At 41.5% G+C, this 18,770-nt stretch overlaps 1 protein-coding gene across 1 annotated transcript in view; it reads left to right on the top strand.

Moving 5' to 3' along the window:
- Nucleotides 1–18,770, top strand: part of ext1b (exostosin glycosyltransferase 1b) — a 156,421-nt gene that overhangs the window by 102,558 nt on the left and 35,093 nt on the right. The window contains exons 2-4 of the mRNA XM_034705306.1: nt 6,372–6,465; nt 11,251–11,358; nt 14,801–14,920. Coding sequence (XP_034561197.1) covers nt 6,372–6,465; nt 11,251–11,358; nt 14,801–14,920 — 322 coding nt within the window. The remainder of the gene's footprint in view (nt 1–6,371; nt 6,466–11,250; nt 11,359–14,800; nt 14,921–18,770) is intronic.

Here is an 18,770-nt window from a genome sequence, read left to right as displayed (position 1 = left end):
CTGCACATCTGTCGTGCTCCCACGGGAACAAACACGACAATATGCTTCAACTTAGACACTTGTGTTTATGAGGAGTACACAGCTCCTGTTTAATTACTGCTGGAATCTGTCATTAGTCTGTTTGGGAGTTATTTACCAGACAGATGAGCACATCTGTGTCATGACATCCCCAATGATGAATAACTTTTATAATCTTAACACACCTTAAAAAGTTAATTATAATGCTAAGGACACAGTGTAAGGAAAGACAGACATTTTGATTGTCATAAATTAACAATTTGATCAATCGGAGTCTTTACTAGAGCTTTTTTTCTCTGTCACAAAACCGCAGAAGCACTCAACCAACCTCAACACAACACAATACACTGGTTTTTGTTACCGACACCAATTTTACCAAGACTCTCAATCTGAACACGCCCGAACAGAAAACCCACTTTGGAAGACAAAGAAATTAGTGAGTGAGAGACAGCAGAGAGGTCCAGGAGGCTAATCTAACAACAGTCTCAATAAGCAGTAAATTGGATCTCTTTTTCCCTCTCAGGCTGCTTGTGGTTTTGTGTTTTCATCACCCTTAAGCTCCACGTCCAGGCGCCTGCTTGGTGCCCACACGGCACCAGAAAGACCAGGTGGCAGCCTGCCAAGCGCACACCTTTAGGAATCTAATCTGGTGTAACAAATTACATTTAGTCCAGTATCACTCTAGATAGCTTATACGTATGAGGTACTCAACTTGGATATTTCTGTGACTATTTCATCCTTCTACTTGGTTTCATCTTGCTTTTTTTGTAGTAAAAGAAGTCTGCTTCTTGGTTACATTATCACTCAAGACCAAGGATATCATTTGCTAACTGGTATAATGTTGGATTGAAGGTGAAAACACATCACAAACATTCAGTCCCTTGTGTTAAACTCAGAAATCTTGGAGTTATATTCGAAATACATAAAATAGTTGTCCTGGTCATGTTTCTTCCGTTTACGAAACATTGCCAAACGTAGGTCTGTTGTGTCACATCCTGAACTGGAAATGATCATTCATGCTTTTGTTTCATCCCGACTGGACTATTGTAATTAACTTTTCACCTGCCTCAGTAAATCGTCCCTCCATCGTCCCTTCATCGTCCCTCCATCGTCTTCAATTAGTCCAGAACGCTGCTGCAAGGCTGTTGACCAAGTCCAGCCGGACAACCCACATCACTCTGATTCTATCTTCCCTACATTGGCTTCCAGTTAAATTTAGTCCCTCGAGCTCATCTAAGAACAAAAGGTGACCGTGCTTTTGAAGTGGTGGCACCAACATTGTGGAACGCTCTTCCTGTAAATATTCTGTCTCTGTTGTCGCCTTTAAAAAAACTCTTTATTTAAACAGGCCTTTGACTCACCTTATACAGACTAATGTTTTAATTATGCTATTGTCTGTTTCTTTTAATGTTTAATGATTTCATTTTTTTTGTTTCATTTTAAATTGAATATTTTTTCTGGGAAGCACTTTGTGATTTTATTCTATGAAAGGTGCTATACTAAATAAAACGTACTTACTTACTTACTTACTTACTTACTTACTCACTCACTCACTCACTCACTCACTCACTCACTCACTCACTCACTCACTTACTTACTTACTTACTTACTTACTTACTTACTCACTTACTTACTTACTTACTTACTTAGTAAAGATAGCTACTAGCTAAAATTGTTAGCTAGTATGGCTAATTTACGCAGACATGTCACTTTGTTTCATGTGTGCCCGGTGAGGATGCTAACTTTTTTCTGAAAGCTATCTGGAGCATCAGTCCTTTAGCATGATATCATGTATTAAGCTATAAAATAGATTTAAGACACCTCTAACATGGTTTTATTTAAAAAGACATAGCGGTAACCAATGAAAAGTCAATTTAAAGCAAAATATCTTTCAAATCAGATGTAGTTAGCATGCTAGCCAATACTAATGAAGTCTGCTAGCCCCATTATAGTTAGCCTTTCTGGCATCTGAAGCTTGTTAGGCATAGCGACAGTAAGCTAACAGTGAGGCCCCCATAAGGAGTTAGTCCAACAGGTGTTTTATTGCTGCTTATACCTCCTAAAGTAAAGCATATAGATTCTGAATACTTCTACTGCTTCTTGTATTCTGCCCCCTGGCTTTGTTTTCTGCTGTTTTCCCTCCAAATCTGACACGTGAGCTCCTCCAGCAGAGAATCCGCTTACATTTGTCACACAATCGCTCTGTTTTCTTCTCACCCAGCTTTCATTGGGTTGTCTGTTTCGCATATTTTTCGATAGAGATTTGCACACAATTGCAGGTGTGTGAAAAATATAAACACACACTCAATCACTGCCCACAGGCTCGCAGCTCGACTGTGGTTTTCCCTCAATCAGCTCAAGGTCACAGCAAAGAAATAGTGGAGAGCTGCCATTAGACAAAAACAGAAAATGGAGGAAAAGAAAAGGTGGAGAGTAAAGCGGTGGCCTTTGCACTCTGCGTGAACTGCAAAGCAGCATGAGGTTCAGGGGCGGTAGAAGAGGTTGGAGAGGAACATGGAGGTGGGAGGGAGGTGGATGTGAAGGTGGGTGTACACAGCGGGGGGGAGTTCCTATGCCTGCCTACTCCTACAACCTCCTCACCTCATTTAAATCTGAGGGCAACTCAAACAGCTTCGTAAAAAGAGAGAATGATCTCGTCTTGGCAAAAGCAACATGGTAATGAGGTTAAAGTGCACAGCAGGTGAGTCACGTGGGAGGTTTTTAAGGGCACATTTTCTGGAGGAAATCTACCTGTTCCCTGTACACAAGCTATTTGTTTGACAGCTGTGTTCCTTAAAACATTAAAAATCAAAGTTTAAAAGTTCTCCTTTTGACAGATTAGGTCAAGTAGAACCAAACAGAATGTATTAAAAGTAGAGGAGAGAGATCTGACACACACATGGCGCGTAGGTTTGATAAAACATTTAACAGGGCTGTTGTGCGTTAAATCTACACATTGATATTCACTGCCATCAGGTGCTGGCCTGTTTTCTTGGCTGTTATGCACACGCACACACACTCATCCACAAACACACTTGCACAACCAGACAGCGTCCATGCAGACAGCTGGTGTGGAAATATGGGCCAAGATAGCTTCTTCGTCTCCATCGACAGGTGACGGAACGTCAATGTGAGGGCGTGCAGCTGTCGCTTGTTCAGGCCCTGTATGTGTCTACGAGTCTGCCGGTGTGTGTCGGCATGTATGTGTGTGTGCGTGCATGATAATTGTGATATGTGCTGCACAGAACGTTATGCATGTAGGTGTGAATGAGGGCGGGAGTTTTATCACAGGCTGCCATGTTCCCGCACTTCATTAGAGCTCGGCTGAGGAAGAGACAAGGCAGCATCCCGGCGGCTACATCAGCAATCACCATCGTGTGTGTGTGTGTGTGTGTGTGTGTGTGTGTGTGTGTGTGTGTGTGTGTGTGTGTGTGTGTGTGTGTGTGTGTGTGTGTGTGTGTGTGTGTGTGTGTGTGTGTGTGTTGTGGAGTGCTTGGCTTCCAGCTTTGCCCTGTCAGCTCGGTCCATATTCACAGGCGCTTGCAGAAGGCAGCATCAGCAATCACTGTCACACTTGTGTACAAGCTACAGTACATCCTCGGGATCATCAATAGAGTGGAGTGTGTGCAGTATGTGTATGCATGAGTGTGTGTATGTGTGTGTATGTGTCCTGTAACCTTCACCTTCTAAAGACTTACAGCTATGTGACGAATGATTTTCTGCCGCAGCAGTCTCTTAACCCCAGACCTGAAAAACCCTCAGGGCTCATTATTTCCATATTTAATTTTTTTAGACACAGGGAGAAGTCATGGGTGGTGTTAGCCTTATTACAAAAGTGACATGAAAATTAATTATGGATAAGTCTCAATTTATATTGATTCTCAAAAATAGCGCCTAAAAGCACAGACACTGACTTTTGGGTGTGTGAGGACAAATATGTGTGAATAAATATTTTCTTTGTGGGTGAAAATTGGTAAAAGGAAAAACAATGACAGAGCTGGATTAAAAAATTCCATGTGAGTCCAAATCTGTTAAAAGATAGAGATTGAGGAATCAGAAAATAGAAGAAAAAAATAAGATAGATGGAGTTCACTAACTTGGTAAAACATTTACATGGGAAAGGGGAAAGGGAATATATTATGAGACATCCGCCTTTGTCCTTCTATGTAACATACACCAAAACACACACACACACACACACACACACACACACACACACACACACACACACACACACACACACACACACACATACGTATACATGCATTTAGTACATTATACACAAACTGTCAGAACACAAAAAATAGCACATATTCAAAAAGGAACACACAGACTGGTGCAGACATACTCACACACACACACACACACACACACACACACACACCGATACAGAGCCAGCTGTGTGGTGGAAGCAGGTGTCACTCTCAGCTCATTACCCCTGGCAGGGTTGATCACCCTGTTTCGAGAGCAATAAGACACACCTCAGTGGAGAGATAGAGGGAGGAGGGGGCAGGAGGAGGAGAAAGAGAGAGAGCAGGAAGGGTGAGAAAAAGAAGGGAGGGAGGGTTGGAGGGGGAGGGCGAGGGCGAGCATTGGCCTCCTGTTTTCAGAGATAGAGGGGTTGAGAGAGGTGGGAAAAGAGAAGAGGAGGTGTGCAAAGGGGCATGTGGGGTGTCAGATAGGGAAGGGAGGAGAAGGGGGAATGGAGAGGTTGTCACATTTGAACATATTTCTTAATTTGTGCCATAATTTCTGTCGGTCACTACAGCAGTGAAGGTTGCACACTAAAGGGTTCACTATGGGAAGCAGCAACAATGATGAAAAGACAAAAAGGCAGGTGTCAAACAAACCCTGGGTCTATTTTTAAAAGACATAGGAGATGGAATATACAACCACACCCCTGACATTTAAACACAAATGAGTGCATGCGACGGATTATTCCAGGTGTGCTTACTTTCGGTTTTACCTGTTTTATATTTTATGACTTGATTGTTGGCTTGTTTACAATCAGTCCAACAGGTCGTGTCACTTGCCCCATATAACTTCTTTGTACAGTAGCCACGATAAACCTTCCTTGAAATTATGACTGTGAGAAACTGTCACGTTAAACAGCAACCAAGCTAATTAGAAGATTAGTTATCTTTGAAGTTCTGTACAATTATTTTATGGGGATTTGGCTGTATGAGGATAGTTTTGCTCATTATGTATAGTGTATTTCAAATCTATTAAAATAAAACAAACACTCTTTGTTTCAAGTTAGAGTCAGGCTATGTGAAATTAAAAATCCAGTAGAAACATTTAGGTGTGTGTTGATTTTGGCGCCCCCTGTGGACAAAGCAGTACCTCTTACCTCTTTGTGTTTTGAAAAAAATGTCCCCTGAAGTGATGAAAAACCATAAACTGTGTAAAATATGGACGTAGTACCCATCGTCACCCATCTGTTCCTGAACACTGTCAAGCCAATCGACGGCGGCAGCCATATTGGAAATGCGGAACTCAACCAGGCAGAGTGTGACGTAAAGGCGCGGCGTTTGAGCCTCCTAGCCAACAGCTACGTGTTCCCGTCCGGGAGTCAAGTCAGTCATGTCCTTATTTGGGCAAAACTCGTAATCTTAATATCTTTTGAACCGTTGCGTTAGAAAAAACTTCACCCTTCGTACAGTGTATGCCGATACAGAAATTAGCTACGTAGAGCCAAGCCGTTTTTTGAACCAGGCTATAAACATGTTTATTAATGCTGCAAAGATCGTCTTTTTCCCATTCATGTTTATGTGGTTTCCAGTGTTTCTGCAGCCAGCCTCAAGCGGATTCTCAATGAACTGCAGTTCATAACACTTCTGCATGGGCTTCATACTTTGAGACCGGAGGTTGCCGCTTGTGAAAAACATGACTGTGTATTTGAGTGTGTGTATGTATATATGTGTGTGTGTGTGTTGCTTATCGTGATATATTTAATGTCAAATATTAATGTGATATGATGTGTGTGATTCTTTTTTTATTTAGGGTCTAAAAGTTGTTTTACATGAAGATAAATTAAAGTATCGGATATCAAATTTTAGTTAAATTAATACATAATTCTATAAAGATTAATAAAGTCAGACCAATAATTTTTCTATCTCTTTGTTAAAATGAAAAATAAAATAAAATAAAAGCTGTCTTCATAAAAAATTCTATCAGATCAGTACCAGCCTCTAAAGTCAGTACAAGCTATATATAGCTAGTAACAGTGATGGATGTGCTCTATAATTTTCTGTGATTACACTCAAAGGCACTCTCAGCATGTTGCTGTAAATACCATGTTCTTGTTTGTGTCAACTCACGTGTGTGTGTGTCTGTTTGTTGTGTCTCTGCAGATACGACTACAAGGAGATGCTCCACAACTCCACCTTCTGTTTGGTGCCCCGCGGCAGACGACTGGGCTCCTTTCGCTTCCTTGAGGCTTTGCAGGTAAACAGACAACACACACGTACACACACACACACACACACACACACACACACACACACACAAACACACACAAACACTCAGGCTCCATTAAAAGCAAGTGCTGCATATGCTGTAAACTCATGCCTACCAGCCATATTGCTGTGAAGAAAAGGAAATCCTTTCCAGCTCTCAACCTCCCACTTAGCATTTGTTTTCGTGGTGTAACCTCTAGCATTTCGGGATCATTAAATCATTGCCACCTTAATGTTCACACCAGTCCTGTAATTAATATAAACAAACTAGACCTTCACTGTGAAGATTGTTTCTCTTTGCCTCTAAACTGTGTTCAACAAGGTATCACAGGTAATAATTTTGCAGTTAAATTTCTAAATCATTGGCCAAATTTAAGAAAATTACATAGTGAGACGATCAAACAGCCACCGGAGAAAGAAAATCAGTTGAAAAGCTATTGAATTTGTTTGGATCTAAACCATAATTTGGAGGTAACAGCTGCTATTTCCTTATTTGTAAGCACTTATTCCCAGTGCAGCTCAACAAAGAAGTCAATTGAAGAATTGTGGTACAATAAAAACAGCATTTTGGTGTACATACAAGCTCAAATAGGGATCTTTGTAGAAGGATAGGAGAGGCAGTTTAAAAAAAAAAATATTATATGTATTATTATTAAAAAGTAAAAATGTCGGCTGCATTTAAAACTGCTACACAAACCACAAAAAACTCCCTGACAGTGAACAGAAACTTGAAGAGTCTAAAATGAAGGAAACTAGCATTGCCTGCTAGCTGTGTTGCATCATCCAACGTGTCAATCAATCAATCAATCAATCAATCAATCAATCAATCAATCAATCAATCAATCAATCAATCAACTAATCAATCAATCTTTACTTACACAGCGCCAAATCACAACAAATGAGGATTATATAGCAGGGTGTTTCTTTTCTGGACCAATAATAGGAATTTCTGTTTTCTTAAGGTTCGGTTTCAGGAAGTTTGCTGACATTCAGTGTTTGATATCTTAAAGACAGTTGTAGAGAAGTGAGAGCTTTGTGGTGGAGATATAGTTGTGTGTCGTCAGCGTAGCAGTGGAATTAAATTTTATGGCTTTGTATGACTTGGCCAAGGGGTTACATATATAGAGAAATTAAAAATGGACCTAATATTGACCCCTGAGGGACTCCACAACTCAGTGTTGTTTTTTGGTCATGTGCTACCTCCTGAGACCCCTCCCACAGCCTGACCTGACATCTTCTGGACATGTTCAAGGTTAAGTGTCGATTAGGGGGTTAAATTTGCTACACAGAATGTACTGTATCACTTCATTATACTGGATTAATATTATAACCTGAAGTAAATTCCACACGCTGCAGTAATTTTCTAACACTGCATTCGCATTTACCTCCACTTGAAATCCACTCTAACTCCACATCTTTTCTCTTGTTCATCCATTTCTATAACTGCAATGCACTCTTCTGCATTACTGCTGCACTGTCCTTTACCTCTCCTTACCGCAAACCGCCGAGTGCTCCCACATAAGTGTGCTTAACTGGCTATCAGCTGCCACACACACATGACAATGCACTTCACTCTGGAGGCACATATGCCCTCTACTGTTTCCTCCACCTTCTCAATTTGTCGACTCACTCATTCATCCACATGTCTACAGGAAGACGCAGGGCGAGTATTTACAGGCCTTAGTCTTTGCATGAGAGAGCACTTTAGAGGTCAGACATGTGCACGTGTGTTCTTGTGTGTGCATTTGCCTGGGGTTGTTTATGTGTCTGTGTATATCTGTATGCATGGGATTGTGCATGTGTGTGTGTAGAGGAGACGGCAGCAGAGCCCGCAGGGCGGCTCTGGTTTAGCTGACACCTTTACGACCCGGGAGTGACAGGGCCGTCATTACATCAAACTCCCGCCACGAACACACACGCATGCACACACCAACACACACAGCAGCTGTTCCCTCTACCTCTCCTCTCATCTCTCCATCCCTCTGCCAGTCCTCTGCCAAAGGTCACATTCAGCTCCTCTACCTCCCCTCTTTTCATCTTTTTTTAAACATCTATTTATCCACTTTCTTCTGCCTTTTGATCTTTTTTTGATTCCCCCCTTTCTCCTCTTTTTTTGACTTATTGACTTTCAAACGTGTAGTCACCGCTTTAAATATTCAAGTGTCAACCGGTGCATCGCTTATAAGACAAAATGGACATCAAAGTGAGCACGTTCCTTTTTAAGTTGACGTGAAAACAATCCAATGTGACAGACCGTTGTTGTTTTCTTTGATTTCAAAGGCTCAGAAAGAATTGAAACATTTTCAGAAAGCAAATAAACACAAACAGAATCAGAGATGGAACAATTAATCATGTTTTTAGAGATTCTTTTGGTGCATGTCGGAGCTCTTGTGTTGCAGCAGAGTGGATAAATGTTTTCAGGTGTGTTTAAATTCAGGCTGCTGCTCAGTCCCCTACTTTAACTTCTATTTTTACTTCAAAAACATCACCGTCTTTGTGATCCTCTCTCAAACAAACGATTGCTGTTTGCTTCATTTTCATATCAGTCATCATTTTACTGAATCCCTCACTATCTGGGACTATAAGCTGCCTGCTTATCTAGATTGTAAGTTCAAGCTTATTTCTGTTATCTGATCACAGAGCTGAGTTGTTTTGAGCTGGTGTTTGATCTTAAGTTTTCTAACTATCATCACACTGACATATTTATGTCTAGATGACATCTCTGCTTTTTCAATTTTAACATCTACACTTTCTTTTTCTGAGTTGAACAGTGGTTTGAATTACAATGTGTGATGTGAAAGGGGTCGCTCATAATGTCGGAAAAAAAGGAGCTCTATTACAGACTCCAGTTCCTGATGGCTATACTTAACCTTTAAGCATCTGTAAGCTAACACTGTGGGATTCAAGGGCTTTATTTATAATGCTCATATCAGTAGTTCTAAACAGCTGTTTTTAAGAAAAAAGCATCAAAAAGCAAACAAATATAAAAAAGTTTGGTAGTTAAAGCTAGGGTTGGTAGTCACGGAAAACTAGCATGACTAACCCCTCCCCCCCTCCCCTCACAGCGGCTCAGAGCTCCTCCAAAACGACGCCCCTGCTCACATGCACGAGCGCAGCTGATTCACGACCATATGATCGTGACTGGTCCGCAGCACATCGTTTGTGTTTTGCCCTAAGTCAATTTGTGTCTCACTCAGCGGTAAACAGCGATGAAAGTTAAAAACACAAACAAACATGGCTATTGTTAGTACTCACAACTCACAGCGAGCAGGAGAGAGGAGAGACAAGAGGAGAAGTTCTTCATTCATTGAAACATTTATTGTTGCTTTGTTGGTTGGCGTGATCACGGCCGACAGTGACCGGTTATTAGAGCTCAACGAATCGGCTCGTCATCCCTACGCTGTCCGGACGGATGCTACAACATATACATTTCTGTAGGACTTACTAGATGTCATTAATATTTTTGCTTGTCAGAGCCCCCGTGGTGAGAGCTTTTTAGACTCTGATCCGGACTACAATCCTGAGCAAAGCACCTCAGAGGGGACAGGCCCGAGGTCGAGCGAGAGGGGCAGTAAATAGAGGCAGGGGAAGCAGAGGCAGGGGACAGGGAGTGCACGCCGGGGAAATGTACGCGCAGGGGGCGGGCAGAACGGCAGGACGAGATTTGATTGGTTTCATAAATTGGACCCTAAAGGCAGGGATTGGTTGGTGTTTTCCCAGGTTTACTCCGGCTGTAGATAGCAGCTTTCATTCACTCTCTTTTAAGAACACATTATGTATTGATTGCCATCGGGACATAAAGATCATTTTAACCAGTATGACAAAAAGTGTATCTAAATCTGACTACCAACCCCAGCTTTAATTGGGCAGAAATTTTCCTTCAGAGCTTGTAATGTGACTGGTGTTGGTGGAGAGAGAGAGCAGTGTTTAACAGTTTGCAGAAGCACTGAAATAGCAGGTCAGCATCTAAGAGTGACAGACCAAAGAGCAATATAGTTTTATTCTGCAGTACTTAATGATGACCATACACTAAACTAATTCATTAAACATACACAAGCAGTAGAACCTAGCTATAACTTGCACTAGCTTGAAACTGATAAGAGTGGTTGGAGCCTCTGATGGTCTCTGACAACCAAACAGTATCCGCCAATGTACGCAGCTTAAACTGCATAAAGTAATTTTGCTCATTCCACTGGTAGAATCGGATGCGTGTCATTTAAAAATCTGTCAGAATATAACCAATAAAGTCCAACAGCCAGTGTTTCTCATATAATTAGAACATAAAATGGTCAGTAAATCTGTTATGTGGCAGTTTTAAGACAGCTGCTTTACCTCTTACTTCCATCCTTCATAGAAATATCTGCTCTAAAAACAGCATGCAGTCTGTAGCTGAAAATGCTAGTATCTATTAAGACAACAGTAAAAACATAATTTCAGCAGCTCTTGTTTTGCATGTGATTGTCTTCAGATCCTTACTTGGCTGCTACAAGCCTTAAACTAATTTTCTTAGGATTTTACATCAAAGTCACTTGAAAATGAAAGAAATCCAGTTTTTTTGCCAAATGGGGAATTTGGGCACAATAACACTTGGTTGCTGAAACACGCAGCTTAATCAATTTTAATACAACCAAGTCACTGTGATGTTTAATGAAAAGAGAGGCAGATTACAGCTTTGATTATCAGGATCTTAAGAAGCAAAGCGTTGTTTAGCTGTAGCTGTGATTGTGTCTGTAAAGAAATATGTGCAAGCTTTCCTGTGTGTGTGTTTTTTTAGGCTGCATGTGTGCCGGTGATGCTGAGTAACGGCTGGGAGCTGCCGTTCTCTGAGATTATCGACTGGAACACAGCCGCAGTCATCGGCGACGAGAGGCTCCTGCTGCAGGTAACAACCCGAGAACTCCTCTAAAACCACATGCTCTGTGTGTCACCTGGAAACTCTACCAGACTAAAGAAAAAAAAAAACTACAGACCCCCCACACCTGAAACAAAAACTTTTCCCCTGCTGTCAGAATCCTAAGCACACACTCTCAAAGTTCACTGATACTATCCCAGATCCTGCTTTGTTTTGTTCTCCGGTGGAGTGGTTGTCAGCTTAACGAAATTCAAGCAGTGTACTGAGTCCTTGACTGCTTGAAAATGTCACTCAAAGCCTCACATTATTATGAGGGTGCAAATAAATAGAACGAGGGAATGGATTTAGCTGAAAATTGCTTGAACTTCATGGGAGGAAAAGTAATTATATGCCCATTAAATCTTAATTTGAATGAAGTGTGTAATAATATTGTTTGACATTGAGTTATATAACGAAAAAGCTCACTGCAGCGCCAGAGAGCCTGAGCCATCCTCTGTCTATCTGTGGCTTTGTGTAATTTACAACATTAAGGCTGGCAAAGATGTTGTGCATGCATTTCATATGATGTGTACTTTTGTTCTTTGAAATTGTGTTTTTAATTTGCTGCTAGTTAAAAGTAATACAAATACTAAAAAAGTTCTCAACATTAAGATAGTTCTTCAAAAAGACTACACCAAAGAGATGATCGAATCAATAATAATCTAATAAATGCTGCTGCTAAGTGTTATGTTGTAATGTTATGTTTTGTGCTTTATTTAGTTGAATAAAATCTGTTATAATCTTATTCTAGCTCACCTGACCTGATTCACCAAGATACACTTTGCCTTTTACTCAGTTTTAACGTATAGACATCCTTCAGACAGTCATCAAAATAAATGTGTTACACTTGGCAATCTAGATTTCATTATCTGGAGGTATTTCATACAAAGCTTGCCTAATTTAAGGCTTTCTGAAAATTGTAAAACATGCCAAATTGTCAGAAACATAGAGGAATTCAACAGATGTCATTTCTAATTTGAAGAGTTATAGGTTTTCACGGGATAAGGTAGGCTTAGCATTCGGCTTTGAATAAGACAATAAAGTCCGGCCTTACACTACATGCCAGCCAAATATATCGGTTTAATTATCTGTCTGAAGGTTTATTTCTTTATTCTTTTTTTTTTTAAGTTATATTTTTTGGCCTTTTTGCCTTTATTTTATAGGACAGCTGAAGAGAGACAGGAAATGTGGGGAGTAGAGAGCGTGGGAAGACATGCAGGAAATAGTCGACCAGCCGGGAATCGAACTGGCGACCCCTGCGTCGAGGACTGTAGCCTATGTATGTGGGGTGCTTAGACAGCTAGGCCACCAGCACCCCCATTTCTTTATTCTTGAGGAAAACACTCTCAACACAAGTTTGCCAAAGACTTGTTTGTGTGTTCTGTTTCCAACCACATCCACTGGTTTTCTTCTGGCCTTCCTCAATGGATGGAGCTTTCTATCTGTCATGGAGATGGTTTAGTTGTTACCAAGAGGCTTGAGTGTTGGACTGTTAGTCATAAGGGAACTGTCAGCTGTATGAGTGGTTCAGTTATGACAGATTCATTCTATATGATGTGAGATGTGGGTAAAAGCGTGAGAAATAACGTGTGTAAAAAAACAAAAACCCAAAGGGGTCAGTTTATTTAAAGATCTTGCCCATGAAAGCACCACTACTTAAATATTTAGATAATACAGCTAAAAGTAACATTTGTAATCTTTTGTGACTTGAATAAGAGCAATAAGAGACCTGAAAGACTTCCAACTGACTTGCAGTCTATACCAAAGACTGTATAAAAAGATAGACGACATGACAGCTCCCTTAAAGTAAAGCCAAAAGACAAAGAGCTCAACCTACTGACTGGTTGTAGTATAGGTCATAAAGCCCTCCCCTTCCATGTAAACAGAAGGGTCATGGGTTAAAATTATTTTTTCTCAAACTCATTTCAGTCAGGACCACCCTCATTAAGGAGAATCTATTATTTGCATGCAATATGTTATATTTGATGGTATGGCTCTGTTCTGGGAGCTTCCTGCCCTTCCACATACTCACGTGGATTGCCAAAGCCTGAGGTGGGAAGAGCACACCTCCCCTCTTTACATGAGAAGCCAAGGCAGGGAGAGCATCATCAAAGACCCCCGGGGTACAGAACAGAGAGGGCATCAGTGACAATTCATACGACACTGGTAAAATGAGACACAGCAGAAAGAAAGAGCTGGGGTGGAGGTGGGATGTAAAGCGGTTTGCAGAGGAAGCAGGAAGAGAAGGCAGGCTGAAGCACTTAAAATAGAACACCCACTGTGCTATTTCCCATTATGATGTGGAGATGTAATCAGCTGGGCTGTTAGCTGATAGGGGCTGGTGTTAAGAGAAGCTGATGTACTGTGGGCCAAGCTTGACTTCCTGAACTAATGCTACGCTCAATTTCCTGTTGTTGTTTGTTCTCAACATGCTGATCTATGTCCTGGGGTTAATTTTGAAATGAATTTCAGATCTAGTTCAGTTATTAACCCTTCTGGGTCCATTTCTGCACCAGCGTGAAAAAATGGAAGACGCAGCTTCAATGAGTTATCATTGTCTGCACCAACACAAATAGAAATGCTGCAAAAAACAGGGATTTGGGGAAATGGAAAAATTGACTGATATTGAGAATGAAGATCTTCGTCCGAGGAATTGCCTGCATTTAATGTCAATAGTTGTAAATATCTTTGTTGTTTACTAAATTTGAACATGTTTTTTTTTTTAAATGTACAAGTTATATTTGCATTCTATGTTTTAGAAATGGTTCATAAAACATGTTTGTGGTTTTCACAGTTAAAAATCTGACTATTTCCTATTTGGATTTTATGTGTTTTTGTGTGATTTTAGGTCTTGTGTGTTAATACTTTATCTCAAAATGAAAAAATAACTGCATAGTCACACTTGTGGGGTTGTGCTGAAAAAAATGACACCAAACAATGCAAGGTAAATAGTTTTTAAGGGGAAATATAAAGGTAAAATCAAAATTAGTCAAAAACGGCCAATTATACTCTAGACCCCATAGGGTTAAAGCTACAAAATGGGTATAATGCTATGGTTAATAGCTCTGATGACAAATGAAGCTCCAGGCTGTTTGGCTTCACTTTTGTACAGCTAGAGGAGGTGGAGACATGTCATCCTTTAGGATATACATCGAAACTTTGCATTTGACTCAAGCTTTCCTCAATGACTAGGGGCTTCTATTAGGAGTATCTGTAAAAACTCTAGAGACTGTAACTTGACCCCATGACTCAAATTTAGTCGCGTCCACTCAAGCAAAACTTAACATACCATTTCCAGCTCATAAGGCCACCACACTAAAACAGGCTTTATCAGTTGATAGGCATTTGCTGAGTGTATCTCAGGGACTCATTTTAATCTTCCTCTCCCAGATAAACTCTGAGAGCTAACTGACTGCCGTTTGTCGTTTCACAGATTCCCACCACGGTGCGCTCCATCCACCAGGACAAGATCCTCTCCCTCAGACAACAGACTCAGTTCCTCTGGGAGGCGTACTTCTCCTCTGTGGAAAAGATCGTGCTGACCACACTGGAGGTGAGGACTTGACACACACAAATGCACATGCACAGATGCACACAGCCACATGTACTTTTGGCCTCTCTTTTGTCCTCTTTCCTCCTCCATCATCAATCTCTCTCCTTCAGAGGGCCGCAGTGTCACAGAGGGCTCTCTGCAATCTTTACTTTAGTCTCAGGCCGCTCTTTGGTTTCTTTGGTATGATACTGGAAAGAAAACGGGTAGAAGTGTGGAAAGTAGGACTTTATAAAGATGAGAAAGAGAATCATGATCATGTTTCAGCAGTGGTATAGGTAGTGGTACTATTCGTAGTTTCTCAGTAGTGTAGAAGCATAAACCAGTAATCACCTGGTTCTGACTGTGTTCTTTGGTAGTTAAGCCCTTTATTAGTGTTTGTTTGGAAGTTTGGGGTACAACACCAGAGACCTTGAGTGGTCTTATACCCACAGTTAGTTTTATCCAAGTGTCTAAACCTCACATCCTGAAGGCTACGGTACTACTTTTGTCCTTCACAGATGAAAGCGGCTCTTATCACCAACAGTTAATTCCAAGAGTGAACAGTAGAGATCTTTTTTAGGTTTTATAAAGTTTTTAAAGAGTCCATGGTTACGTCTCTCAAAGCCCCTCGTAGCATATTTCACACCATGACACCATCACATTTCAAGATCCAACGCATAGCTTCAGGCCAGGTAACGGTCGAAACAAACAACTCTAGTTTAATCATCTCTGGAGCCGACCATGTCCATGGAGAAGAGGGTTTGCAGACGATCAAATCTGCCACACTCGAAGATAAAGCTTTCTGAAAGAGAGAGGAGAGGAGAGAGATTCAAAAACAATTTAAGACAGGTGCAAGGTGTTTCACTTGTCTGTACTCCAAAGAAGTTAAAAAAAGAGGTCTGGTGTTAAGGAGAGTTAAAGTAAGTTACAGACAGACAGAGGAGAGAGGGGGGAAATATACGATTCCAGTGTGTCAGTTCCCCTGGTAGTCAAAGCCTATAGCAGCATAACTAAGAGCTGGTCTAAGCCTGAGCCACCTCTACTCAACTATAAGCTTTATCAAAAAGGAAAGTTTGAAGCCTACTCTTTAAAGTAGAGACGATGTCTGCCTCCCGGACCCTGACTGATAGATGATTCCAAAGGAGAGGGGCCTGATAGCTGAAGGCTCGAGCTCCCATACTATTTTTTATAGACTTTAGGTAGGTTGAGCTCTTTAAGATATGAAGGTGTCTGACCATTAAGATCTTTGTGGGTCAGAAGAAGGATTTTAAATTCTACTACTGGAGCTGCAAATTCTGCTTTGTAGAACAAGCCTTAGGTTTTGCCATTTTTGCCAGGATCATAAGACGGAGAGGAGAGAAAGAAGGACTTTGGTAAGTGACAGTGTTAATGTAAAAGTGCAAATACAACTGTGAAGGGATTCAAACCAATGCAGAGCTGAATGCTGGTTTAAATCTGACTGAAAGAAGGGCAGGCTTCATCTAGTCCAGGCTGCAGGTGAAAAACGAACTCAAAAGTGTACCCTGCAGAAATGACAGATTCAGGCTGAGTGTCACTCTCGGTTCAGAAGCCTCTCCCCTTCCTGTGACCTCCTCCAGTCACTTTAATAACAAAAACTCAGTATTTTTTAAAAAGTTCTGAGTAGGGAAAACAGTTCATCCATCCCCCCTCCTCCCTCATTATTCAGTTTAAACAAGTTGTTTATAGATGCAGGGATAACACCTGAGCTTAGCGCACGCTTCACGCTGTGCTTACAAATGCCTCCTTCTCCCCGTCTCGTCTCACACCGAGTATCCCATCACGCATTTAATTTCCTCTCTCACCACATCTCCAAAGCCTCGGAGCAACATCCCCGTCACTGCGACAATCCTCCTTACAGTAAAACCTCACAAATCTTACATCTGAATTTGACTTTTACACATGCATACACAAGCACCTAAACACACACATGCAGTATCTACAATCTGCCTGATGTTTGCTAGCTCTAGATATCTGCTCTGTTTGTTATCTCACACACACGCAGAGCCACGAACGCATCTCCATATGTTGACGTGACGGCTGAGATGCAAACGGCACCACCCAGGCATAACCCCGCTGACATAATGTCACGCCACACTAAAGAGCAAGGTGACACGGCAAAAGCCTGTGACTCAATGTGTGTGTTTTGGTGTGTGTGTGTGTGTGTGTGTGTGTGTGTGTGTGTGTGTGTGTGTGTGTGTGTGTGTGTGTGTGTGTGTGTGTGTGTGTGTGTGTGTGTGTGTGTGTGTGTGTGTGTGTGTGTGTGTAAGTTTGTCAGTGTGCGTTTGCAGGGGCGAAACACTTAATCCTGACTGACTTTACTGTAAAGAAGTGCAAGAGGAAGAAGAGTGGTGGGTGAAGAGATGTGGTGACATATGGAAATGGCGTTGCAGTGGCAGCCCCCAAGATAATGAGAGACATGGTTTATTCATCCTGCCGACCCTCCCTCCTCCTCTTCCTCCGCCTCACTGCAGACCTGATCCCACACACACACACACACACACGCGTGCCAACACTCCGATATCTCGACAGATTGAATCTCCTTGCACACACTCACACGCACGCTTTTTATTGACTTCCATCCTCTCCAAACCTTGAGTGTGTGTGAGCAAGCAGGAAACACATTTCCAACCTATCATGCAATGTTTCCTGTCAGGCACTGGACACATTTCGACCAATCACAAGGTCAATACAGCCTGGCTTAGCCTGTTCCTGCCACCACACCTATTAAACCCACCTATTAAACCCTGAGCTTGCACTGTGCTCCACCAGAAGCAGGATTTATCTATCATGCTCTAATTGGTTGATTGTGGCTGTTCTGGGCTGAGATTGAGTCGTCCATCATGTCCCGACTGAAGGGGCCGCCGACGGGGGAGGAGCTGCAGCCAGGCGAGCAAAATTGCCCCTCATAAGGTGTAAAGGCCCGGGGTTTTAAGGGTGGCAGGGTGTGTTTTTATAGAGAAGTTAACGGATTCTGAGTTAATCTGTTCGGTGGAGGTAAATGGTTATCGACTGCCCTCAGGAAGGAGTAGAAAAACCTCACAAGGTGCTGTTTTTTTCCTTCCAGCTCCACCTTCCTGTAATGAATTTTTATGTTCTTTGGTCAATATTATTACAGCACGCCCCCTTCAGCTAAGTCATTAACTTTTTTATAATTCAGCTATCGGCTGCTCAGCTACACGACTCCTTTTACCTCTTAAGTTGGTCTTGATTAAGTCTGTTTTTTATGTCTCAATCAGTAGATCATACTACGTGCTTTAACTTCGGGTCAGAAAATAAAAATCTCTCCACATTCATACAGCAGCCATTTGTCATGCTCAGATACTTTTATAACATCTTAATGCTATGTTTAGATCGAAAGTCAGCGTATTAACCATTAAAGGCTTCTTGTATTATCAGCAACTGAAATGATGATTGGAGGGAAAAATCTGGAGGGAATATGTCATATTAGATCAATGTTTTTAATAACCCCTAATGATCGGACCAGACAAGAGCAAGCATGAACATTCAGCCATTTAGGCTACTGTGAAGTAGCTAAAAGCTGAAATTACTATTTAGTACCCAGGGTTTTTTTTTCTGGTAAAAAAAAAAAAAAAATGTCATGGCCACTTCAGTCAGACAACTCACGTTTACTTAAGATAAAGTGTGTTGCAGCATACAGTATTGTGTTTGGCGTATGGGCTCCGAACCTCATTACTCCTCGTAGATTATTTAAATGCAGACATTTAGGAGTAATGAAATAGGACTAACCCCCGGAGCCCGCAGGTGGATGCCGTGGAGGAGGTTGGTACGAAATTTGCACACAGCACTGAGCAGGACAGCAGGAGGCAGAGACAGGGAGACTTGCAGCCAG

The sequence above is a fragment of the Notolabrus celidotus genome, chromosome 16 (genome assembly GCF_009762535.1).
Source record: "Notolabrus celidotus isolate fNotCel1 chromosome 16, fNotCel1.pri, whole genome shotgun sequence".
In the NCBI taxonomy this organism is placed as follows: domain Eukaryota; kingdom Metazoa; phylum Chordata; class Actinopteri; order Labriformes; family Labridae; genus Notolabrus; species Notolabrus celidotus.
This window is presented reverse-complemented; position numbering and strand designations above follow the sequence as displayed.